Source organism: Diadema antillarum, unplaced genomic scaffold (genome assembly GCF_040938485.1).
Source record: "Diadema antillarum isolate AM-2024a unplaced genomic scaffold, OU_Dant_1.0 scf00000006, whole genome shotgun sequence".
Taxonomy (NCBI): domain Eukaryota; kingdom Metazoa; phylum Echinodermata; class Echinoidea; order Diadematoida; family Diadematidae; genus Diadema; species Diadema antillarum.
Genome location: NW_027270895.1, coordinates 4,318,765 through 4,330,552, shown reverse-complemented (window position 1 = coordinate 4,330,552; position 11,788 = coordinate 4,318,765). Strand labels below are relative to the sequence as shown.

General features: G+C 37.7%; 1 protein-coding gene across 1 annotated transcript; it reads left to right on the top strand.

Annotated features, from left to right (window-relative positions):
• Nucleotides 1–693: 693 nt before the first annotated feature.
• Nucleotides 694–11,524, top strand: LOC139715512 (peptidyl-prolyl cis-trans isomerase FKBP1A-like). The gene is made up of 5 exons (XM_071627085.1): nt 694–821; nt 4,920–4,967; nt 5,722–5,837; nt 7,664–7,737; nt 8,335–11,524. Exons 1-5 carry the CDS (start codon nt 785–787, stop codon nt 8,390–8,392), a joined length of 333 nt encoding a protein of 110 aa, XP_071483186.1. The 5' UTR covers nt 694–784; the 3' UTR covers nt 8,393–11,524.
• Nucleotides 11,525–11,788: the final 264 nt, after the last annotated feature.

Below are 11,788 nucleotides of genomic sequence, written 5' to 3'. Positions count from 1 at the left end.
GGATGGAATTTCGCCTGATATTCTAGCTCCCCGTGTGTGGTGTATTATTATCATCTTCGACTTGGTGCAACGATCAAATCTCGCGCAGTTCTTCTGAACAGCAGCTACCTTCGATCCCCACGGCAGACAGCCGTGTGCCCCTTTCCCGCGAATCATGCGTGATCGATTGCACATTCGTCACGTTCGAACGTCGTCTTGTCCGTCTCCCAACATGTCGTAAGCGCAGACATCATCAGCTAATTTCCCTCAAGTCATCTGGCAGGCGCCGACGATACGGACGATGAGAGCCGAGGTATCTTGCGGGGGCCCCAGTATCTCCGTGAAATTGGTTGTTGCGGTTTGGAGCAATCTGGCGGGAAAACGAACTTATTCCGCGCTTCGGTAAAATTTGGTTCGTGCAGCGTTGCAGACGCCACTCCAAAAGCGCGTAAGAGAGAGCTGCGTGCCATTCGATACGCGTCGACGAGTACGGTCGGGTATCCGTGGCGAAATGATAACACGCGCTCACGGATAGACTAGTCCAGCATTGCCCGCATTCCTTTCGCAACTGAGACAACCTTGTCTTTCCAGTCCCTGTCAAGGAATAATCGTCCGTGCGGAGATTTCGTCGCCTCCGAAAGAGGGAGAGGGGGGAAGACAGAGTGAGATCGTACGTTACGCTGGACTCGTGCCGAAGCTGCAGTGAACCGCGATTCACAGCGTGCCGTTTGTTGAATGCGAGCCCAATTTTTTTCTGGCTGACCGTGAGCAGTGGGAGGACCATCTAGCCAAAAAAATAAAAAAGATGACCTTGGAAAAGAAGATCCAGAGAGCAGGGGATGGTAAGACCAAGACATCATCTTTCGATCACAGCGCGCCAATTATATCTTTGGCGACCGATTTTTTTTTTTCTTTTCTGCATGAATGCTGAGCATGAAACTCATCGTTGCACCGACATTTCATCCGGCAGAAAGTTCTGGAGAATGGTAACTCGCTCAGGCTGAACGTGCTGCATGTCGGTGAAGCAAGCGACACCGATGGCTGTGTGATTGGTATGCAAACGCGGGGCCCTTCCCGCCCATATAAGAGGAAGAAGAGGGGGTAACTACCACTGTGTCCATTGTCCTATTTGTTCCGTTGTCTCTCGTTCATTCATTAAGAGTCTAATTGCCTCCTTTATCTTCATTAAAAACCGTTTCCGCTGGAGATAATCACAAGTTGCATGCAACAATAGCCTTTACGAATCTTGTCGACAGTTTCACTCCGCCTGCATGTGTATTAGTGGATGTCATAAGTGTTTTAGATGCATCATCATTAATCATATGGCGATATTGCACTGATGACATAGTCTTTATCGTGCAGCATATATCTATGCGACGAATAAAACTTTAAGACTGTGAGAGTTTTCATGATAACTAGTTTTCAAACTAAGATGCCTGAACATTCAGTAATCGAACCCGTTAATAGCTTTGTATACAATACTGTGTCTTAAATAGTGCAGAAGCCGCCATCGTCGTGTGCGCTAAGTGATCTGTGGAAGATGGTAAAAAATTTCAAACAATTGAATCTGCATGTTCATAACCAAACTATAAGCAGCATACTAACAATGTTAACATTGTCAATTATTCAGGAATAATTAAACATAAAATTATTGTGCAATGATCATAGACATTTTGGCAATCGTCCTGTATTTTTTGTATGTTTTGTGTTGTTTTTATACAGTGTTTGTTTGTGTGTGTGTGTGTGTTATCCTGACGAATATTTTTTTTAATACTTTGGTCATCAGTCATCTCAATGTATTCTTATAATGTATTTTGACATATTTAAAGCCATGATATTAAAATGGATTGTGAAAGATATCTTCATTTCCAAGCCCCAGGCTTCCGCATGATAGCCTATCCGCTTTTAACTCACATGCACTTCTCTGTGAATTAGCATTTTGAATAAATCATTTTCTGAAATGATTCATATTGAATTGAAATTGAAATCTAACACAGGCAAAGAGGTATATGTAAGAACCTTATCTTAGAACCAAATAGACCAGGAATAACAATGTAATTTTTTATATAATTGTCTATGGATATTGTTATCATTTTAGTCTGTCTTAGTTTTATATGCATTTAAAACGACATGCGTATCAATTGTCACTGCCATTACATCATGCCATCATAAGTTATCACAATTATCGTCATAAAGATCATGATGGTGACATTTTCGAAGTGTAGAGGTGGGTAGTATTTGTCATTATCGTTATTTTTGTTATTGTCATCATTCTCATAATTATTATTATTGCCCCTATATAATCAACGTTTTCGTTAAGATTATCATCATTATTATCATGACTACTGTTAGCATTATTGTCATTGCTTTTATAGTTATCATTATTACATGTATCACTAGTATTAATAGATTTAGTAGTAATAGTTGAAGATGCAATAATGATAATGATATAAAAATTATAAAATCTTATTTACCCAGGGTAGCCTCATCAGTGTTGTCACTGCTCTACAAGAGGTCTCTGCTATTATTATTACCCCAGCGTTGCCAGGTACCCACTTATACACCTGGGTCGAGAGGGACATAGTGGGTAAAAGCATCTTGTCCAAGGACGTAAGCACTGGGCGGGACTCGAACTCGGGTAGTGCGATCGGGAGTCGGGAGTCTTATCCACTTTGCCACATGCAGCGCCCCCACTTTCATTTTACAGCGTCCCGCTCCCATTATTATTATTATTATTATTATTATTATTATTATTATTGTCATTATTATCATCATCATCATCATTGTCATTATTATTATTATTATTATCAGATTATCAGACAAAACAAAACAAAAACAGAACAGAAACAATAAAAAAAAATAGAAAACTAAAATACACGATAATTGTCAAAAATTTTAAGAATTACAAGCTATATAATGTACATTATAAAGCTTATGTAAGGCAATCACATTTTGGCAGCACATATATATCCAATCAATCTTACGACAGCAGGAAATTCCAAGGTCTTAATTTTCATTATCACTTGAAAACGAGTGAACAAAAGGCATGGCCTACCCGTAAGGAAAAACAACCTAGGTCATACCTCAGATCAAAACTTGGGGGAGGGGGGGGGGGGGGTGGGTTCTGTTGTTGTCAAGCCCGTTGGTTATTACACCAGCTGAAACCAATAATAATTATGTGAAATTCGAGAATGGTATAGTTTGGAAACCAAACTTCAGGGCTACAGATCATGTGACAAGACTCTCAATTTTTATTCGTCACCGGGAGTTGTACCTTCCCAATGCTTTCTTTTTTATATTGTTGTTTTTTATGCTATATATTTTGCTTCTGATCGTTTATTCTCTATTTCGGTTTTTTTTTTTTGTTGTTGTTGTTGTTGCCGGGATGGTGATAGTGAGGGATTTTTTTCCATTTAAGTCCTTTTTCTTTAATGTTGTTCTTGCTCGTGTTGCTGGCCTTGTTGCTCTTTGTCCCGGTTTTTTTTTTGTGTTGTTTGTTTTGTTTTGTTTTGTTTTTTGTGGGTAAAATGAAAGCATTATGTTTTGAATATAATCTGGCAACTGCAACACCCCGCTTACTATATACTATTATTCACTTTCAATAAAAGTTTGAACAACATTATAACGTAATGTAGGGATACAGTTTATATTTTGCTTTATCTAATAAAAAATGAGTAATATCGTGTCTAGATTAAGGGGAGCATTGTGAGGTTGCTCACCATATCACCCATTTGCTTTTTTTCCATTGTGCCTAACATCACAGTTAAGCAAAATGTGTGGATCTCTAAAATTTCTAAACATTCAAGGTCAGATGTAATATGTTTCTTACAGATTGTTAACAGTATATGATTAATTTTATTAGCTGTAGACTTTGTATATGTGTTTGGCCTACCTTTTTGTTGGATGGAAATAACGCACAAATGAATTAAATTGAATGTACAGATTTAACGGAACTAATACATATCTGTTTATGAGCTTTCGTTTTTCTTTTTAAGGTTAAATTCGCAACTGAGTATACAGTGTCTTTCATATCTTATGTGGAATACTTGCAATTAACAACAAATATTTATTGAAATGCCAAAGAAGGCATGTTGTTACAGTAAAAGCTCAGTTTTGATCCTTATTTCGTAGTGTTAACCATGTACAATCACAAGGTGATTCCACACTTTCTTTTACTAGAAGGGAAATTCCATCCTGATACTGAGTTGCTCTATATGAAAACTAGAAAGTCAGAGAAGTAAAGCCGTGAAAATTTTGGGGAAATTGGACACATTCAATAAAAAAAAAAGTTATAAAATAATAGAAGTTAAGAAAAGGTAATCAAATTTGCAACTCCGTGTGACCTCCACATGCTTGAGTAGCTCTCTAGGTTTCACTAATTTCAATTTTTCACAAATATTTGGGCACAGGCCCTCGAGAGAACGTTTATGCACTGAGGAGGACACGCAAAAACGTTTTACCATCATTATATCATATTAAGGACATACAGCATACTTAAGAAAAATAATTTTTGTCAAAAGAGAAGTGCATGATTCATGAAATGCAAGCTTGCCAATTGAAAGAAGGATAATTGTACCTGGTGCTTGTGAAGATTTGTGCTGATTCGCACTGATCATAAAAGAATATTACAAGTAACTATTTTCGTTCATCCTGGCAGCTTCTCAATCTTCTCGTCTTCAGTAGCAGCATCGCTCCCCCCCTCTCTCTCTCTCTCTCTCTCTCTCTCTCTCTCTTTCTCTCTCTCTCTCTCTCTTGCTTTCTCTCTTTCTATAATGATATAATTACATACATAATACTTTTAAATATGGTTGCCTGCACACATGCCTGTGTGTGTACGTGGTAGTGTGTATGTTTGTTTGTGTATGTAAATTTGAGGTAAAAACAACATAGAAAGTGCACAAAAGCATGATATTTTCTCTTTTTTTTTCACTTTTTCACAGGCAGGACATTTCCCAAGTCTGGCCAGACATGCGTAGTTCACTATATCGGTGAGTGTGCACAGCGTACTCGTACCCTTCTCTCGTTTCTGATTCGTGAGTGTCAATCGCATCGAATCGAATCCACCATACTCAAAGGAAAGATAATTGTATGCAACTGAAATGACTTTTGGAAAGCAAAGTGGTCGACTTCCACAATAGAATTGAGACATGTTTGTACTGCATCCATCCGAGTGGTAAAATGTGAATATATCTTATACAGTATGTATTAACATATTATTGTGTTATATAACATTTTGATATCTATCATATCATATCATATTATATAATATCATATTATTTTACCTTATGTTACTTTATATTATATTATATTATATTGTATTATATCATATTATATTATATCATATTGTATTATATCATACAATATTATATCATATGTGTGTGTGCATGCAAGCATACATAATAGGTAGATACGGTGTATATGGTAGTTGGTTGATGATGACACACGATCCACGATATTATATTATATTATATTATATTATATCATATTATATCATATCATACTATATCATATATCATATTATATTATATTATACTATATCATATTATGTTATATTATATTACATCATATTATATTATATTATATCAAATTTTATTTTATTGTATCATACAATGTTACATTATATGTCTGTGTGCATGCAAGCGTACATAATAGGTAGATACGGTGTATATGGTAATTGGTTGATGATGACACACGATCCAGGACCGTGTTATTCTAACCTCAATCCCTGGTCCTACCGTGCAGGCACGCTGACGGACGGTCGGGAGTTCGACAACTCGAGGAGAAACATCCACTCGCCCTTCGAGTTCAAGATCGGTCATGGGGAGGTCATCAAGGGGTGGGATGTGGGCGTGGCTCAGGTAGGTTGGTCGGATGGGCTCTCCAAACGGTTCGACCCTTAAAGGACAAGTCCACCTTCACGTACATGTGGATTGAGTGAATACAGCAATATTAGTAGGGCACATTAGTGAAAGTTTGGTTGAAGTTAGTTGGTTTTTGTAAGTAAAATTGAGCACACACTTAAAAGATATAAATGAATATGGAATTTTGAAGTATCACACGTTTTTCGTAAAGCTGTGATATCTGGAAGAGTCACGTGATGAAAATTAGAAAAAGGCGATGATGACGTCACGTTTCCGAACGAACCTTGTAAGTAGTTTGCACATGGAATCATGATTAAATCTGTCTTTAAAGGAAAAGTTCACCTTTATAGACATGTGGGTTGCACGGTGAATGCAGCGATATTATAGTAGCAAACATTAGTGAAAGTTTGGAGAAAATAGGACAATCTGTTCAAAAGTTATACATTTTTAAAGTATCTGTGCAGTCACTGCTGGATAAGACGACTACAGCAGCGCATGATGTCACATGCGTAGAGCGATATAAGGAATATATAAAGAGACTTTCACAAAATTTCATAGTTTGAAAAAAAAAATACACATTTCACTTGTTACTAACGTATGTTAAGGGCAATATAATTCCCCCTGCCTTCTGAAAGAGGCAAGTCCAGTGTTCATTTATTATGCGAGAAAAGTGAAGATGATGATGTTGAATTTTCTTTATATCGTTCTACACATGTGACATCATATACTGTAGTTGTGTTCTCATCCAGCAGTGACTGAGCAGAAACTTAATCAAATTCATAACTTTTGAATGGATTGTCCAATTTTCCTCAAACTTTCACTGATGAGTTCTACTAAATATTGCTACATTCACTCACATGTATATGAAGGTGGACTTGTCCTTCAACCATTTCAGGACCCACGCTCATAACTATGTCTTTTTCTGAGAACATAGATAATGCCACTATGCATACATGCTTTCAATTCGTTTGAAACCTCTAATTTTCATTTCACAATCAACTAACGTAAATCAACACCGTTTGTAATTTGTTAAGCATTGTTCTGTGGAAGAGAAATTGAAATGAATTGACTTGAAATCACATTAACCAAACCGAAAAAAGAGAGAAAAAAACAGATGACGTAGTCTCATTGTATAAGCCTGTAATTCAGGTATCAAAAGCTTTCCTCTAAGCATAACAGTTCAGTCAGTCATACATACTGCCTAAACTCAGAACACATAAAAGTCGAAATTTACTTTTATGTGTATAATTTAACTTTCATTAATAAACAAGTACATTAATCATTCATCAAATATACTGATTAAAGGTATATTTTGAACAAGGACTACATTTAAAGATAGATAAATTTAATGATGAGTACAAGAGTTAATGTAAATTATAGCTGTGACAGACAGCCACAACACAACCAAAATAACACAAACATCTACCATCTACCAAACAGACAATTAAGATGAGGAAGACAATCATGTATCGAAAGCTTCATCAAAGTAAACTGACATCCTGCGACATGTCTTGTAATCGTATCTATTCGTATATGTAATGATCAGTTTCAGTTCTACTGTTGAATCAACGCCATCATCCTAACAGCATAATTCTTACTATTGTGGACTCCCTTTATAGCGAAGTCCTCGGGACCGGCAGTTTTCTTTCGTTTTGTCGAAATTTCGTTATAACCGAACAAATAAACAAATCCCAAAGAGCTGATAATGTTGCGGTCTAAATTGTTTACTCAGTTACTTTGTTATAACCGGAATTTCGTTATGACCGTTTTCGCTATAACGGGAGCGCACTGTATAATAATCATTATCATCCCCATTTTCATAGATGAGTCTCGGAGAGAGATCCATCCTCACCTGTTCACCTGATTTCGGCTATGGAAGTCACGGTTACCCAGGATGATATCCTTTGCAAATGACCTTTCAACCCGATGACATCACATTCTTGTTCAGTGGGTTCGTAAGAAACACGGGTGGGTGAGCGTGCGTACTCGCGCACATTAATTTTTAGTAGTTTCAGTAGCTTTAGTAGTTTCAGTAGCAGTAGTAGTAGTAGTAGTATAGTAGTAGTGGTAGTAGTAGTAGTAGTAGTAGTAGTAGTAGTAGTAGTAGTAGTAGTAGCAGTAGTAGTGGTAGTAGTAGTCGTCGTAGTGGTAGTAGTAGTAGTTCGTAGTAGAAGAAGAAGAAGACGTAGTAGAGGTAGAAGTGTCATTATCATCACCATTGTTATCACTATCATTAGAACTTACATCAATATTGTTATCGAGAGGTTATAGAAATATATAATTATTGTTGTAGGAGTATTGTTATTATCACCATAACTTCAATTCAACCGATGGTGCATGCTATTACGTTAGAGCGTATCATTTTCACGTCAATATTTCTCCCTTGCAAATTTAGAGACATTTACACTTTTGGGGGTCATGGCAGATTTCCAGAGCGAATATAATGACGTAAAGTTACTGATATATTTCTGGGCCTTCCTTGACGTAAAGATACCATCCCGCCAAATGCAACACTCATCTTCGACATCGAACTCATCGCCATAAGGGACTAAATGACGTCGGGTGACGATGTCGATCTCACCGAGGCTCGGGAATGATGTCGTATCCATCGACCACCAAGAATATACCTTGATAAGATTATGATATTCAGTTTGTCTACTGCCAGACATATTATAATTTGTTATTACCTATAAATACTTACAACATTTTGTTAAGTTATATTTCTAAATCACACGAAAATATAATGAAGTATTAAATTATTAGAAGAAAGAGATATGGGTTGTTGGAGTCGGGTTTTTTGTTGTTGTTTTTTCGTTTGGTAATATCAATGCTCGGGCAGTGTCTTTATTTTATTTATTTTTTTTTTTTTTGATGGACGAAGGCAAACAATATCAGCTCCATCTGCAAATCAAATGATACGACCCAAAGGTTAATTCTTCCTACCCGTTCGACAGTGTTTTCCCCCATCGAGCATTAAGATTTTTTTTTTCATTGTGTCGTTAACATCAAATTTTATACGCCCAGCTGTCATTATTTGTCGTCAGTTTTAAGTTGGAACAACTTTCAGGTGTATTTTACTATCTGTATTGTTTTGTTGTTGTTGTTGTTGTTGTTGTTTTGTTTGATTTATCATTTACGTTTGACATATCATTGTCATGTATTCTGAAATGTTTTGATTCGGTGCGTCAAGAAGTGGTGTTCGTTACGGTAAATTGTATGTAACTTTTGTCGATTCGACCATTCAAGTTTGTTTAGCTCTCATGGAGATTGACTCGTCGTTCTAGATTGATACTAACGTCAATCGATATAAGGTGTCAGTCGATATGAAGTGTCTGGTAAATATAATGATGGGAACAAGCTGGGGACCCACCACAGCTTATATTGAATTCGTTCTGTACGTCATCACCGTTTAAACGGATGGGGACAAGATGGTATAGTGGTTAAGACTTTTGATTTTCAAACGGACACTCGGAGTTCGAGTCCTGACAATTAAGTGCGTGCGTCATTGGATGTGTTATGCCTATAAGATGTCCATTTTGACCCAGGTGTATAAATGGGTAGGCCTACCTGGCAATGCTGGGATAATTAACCCGTTGTCTACGGGAACCAGGTGCCTCCTGTTTCGAAGCAATGAAAATTCGAGTAATCTCGGGAGCAACGGGTTAATAATAATTACAGGGCCCTCTGGAAGAGTAGTACTAACGCTGAATAGGCTACCCTGGGTAGATAAGACCATAACGTCTGTTGAGAATAAGAAGGACGCTAAGTGGTCATGAACACTATGGGTTTAGTGGCAACTGAACGCCCTTATCATTCTCAGCTGACGATAATTATCATGATATCGTTATATGAACGACAGAGAGACCTCTCTATTTTGTAGGAAAGTCGCAAAGTGTTGTCTCTTAAGCCCTCTTAGGAAACAACATTTGGCATTCATTACACCTTAGTCTCCATGGTGGTGTGGGAGTTAATGGCGTGGACGAGGGATATATCTCTTGACAAATCTTAGCCACACAATTTTCTTTTTGTTGCCATCGCGCATTGTCACATGAGTATTGAATATTCACGAGTTAGCCGGAATTGCATATTCATAACCCTTCAGGGTGAAGAAGTCAGAGCGAGATTTATTATACATGTACTTTGGTCTCTTCTTTTTTTCTGAGAGGGATAATCATCTTGTAATGGATTCAAATTATTGCTGTCATTTCCTATGTCTGATTTGTCTGTACAAGTGTCCGGCTCAGGTGGGTTTGTGGGAATTTCATCTCATGTAGCCTGGCATATCATGAATTTCTTTTGTAGAAATTTGTTGCCTTTTTGGCTATGTTATCAACGTAAACACCACCCTAGACATTGTATTTGTATGCATTCTGTTCCCATGGATATAATAGCGATATCGAAGATCACGATGAAACTTTGAACAATGACAACGATAGTGACTTTCATTATCCCAACCTGTGCATGACGTCATCCGCAGGAGCTATCGAAGCGCTTGTTGATTTCGAGTTCAAATTGCAGCAGAATCAACTCAATCCCTATTCCGTCGTCGATGTTCGTAGAAAGATGTGACTGCTACGCACTGCGCGCGCGCCGCGGCGACCGAAAGATGGATTCGATCTGCTATCTTGCCCTCAATGTTGGTTCTCACTGCGCCACGCGCGGTGTTTGTTTATAAAAGTCGATGTCAAATGCGCGCATTGATTTGGATCAGTTTGTTTGTTTGTTTGTTTGTTTGTTTGTTTGTTTGTGTGTTTGTGTTTTTTTAATGCCATCTTTAGAGTTTTGACTCATAATACATTACATGTAGTAAAATCATGACGTTTACCACCAATTAGGCTGTGGCACGTTTCTTTCAATACCTCTATAACTGTGGAACTTTCTGGAACATTCTTCATAAAGTCAGAGCAGAGCGAGTGAACCATGACTCGTAACTGTGGTACGAAGTATCATTGATTGCTCTGCGAGAAATGTTACGACTCAAGAAAAATCTTGAAAAATGTCCACTGCCCAAACAGTACCACAAGCTTCTAATAAGAGATAGTAACCACAAACATGGTATTAGCAGTAGAAACTTCAGGAACCTTTCTTCATAAAATGTGAGCTGTGTCAAGAAAAACAAAAACGTAATATATGTTTAATCTAAGTTTGGTATCAAAGACTGTCCTGCGAGAAATGTTAAGAGTAAAAGAGTTCATTGTCCAGAATAGAACTACAACTTCGAATATAAGATAGAGGGCCAATAATTACAACATTTCCTTATCATTATTTTCATCGTTAGTGAAACTCCGTACCATGGGGGAAAAAATAATGAATAAATCAATGACATATATCCTCATTAATATTCATGAGAAATGAGTGTGCAGGATATCTCTTCAGTAGTGCTTCAGAAGGTCGTAGTGATGACGTTGTACCAGCTTGTTCTAGTTGTTCCCGAGTTTGTGAATATTAAGGAGTGACAGCAAAGTTACGATTTTGTCTATTCAGTCATTTCATGAAATTTATGCTCTTGACATCTTTGGTTCGAAATGTAATGTCGCCCTCTTTTGATCTGCATACGACAGGTTATGACGCTGCAAAAAGCGTTTTTGTTTGTTAGTTCTTTTCTGTCAGGAAAAATATGAACTCGAATCGTTAATTATGGAGTAATGTCTTCATTTGTTGTGGATTTGTTCGAATAAAGTGTGTCATTCTACGTGTTACGACTATGCCCGAAACATGATTGATTTTTGGAGTGAATTCGAACCCAGGCGTACCTAGCCTTTTGCAAAGGTATCTTGTATATGTTCAGCACACGCACACAGAGAGCAATGGACTCGCACACACAGCGCGCGACCGGCGAGCTGCAAGAGTAGCTCGCTCCGATCCGATCACTGTGTGCGTGCGAGTCCACTGCTCGCTGTATGCGAGTCCATTGCGAGCTGCCTTTGCGGAAGGCTAAGCCGAATGCC

Coding starts and splice junctions, on each gene's coding strand:
- LOC139715512 (XM_071627085.1), top strand. CDS start 785: ATGACCTTGGAAAAGAAGATCCAGAGAGCAGGGGATG. Junction 5,838..7,663: donor GGGATGTGGGCGTGGCTCAG/GTAGGTTGGTCG, acceptor CCATTTTCATAG/ATGAGTCTCGGAGAGAGATC. Junction 7,738..8,334: donor AGTCACGGTTACCCAGGATG/ATATCCTTTGCA, acceptor ACGTAAAGATAC/CATCCCGCCAAATGCAACAC.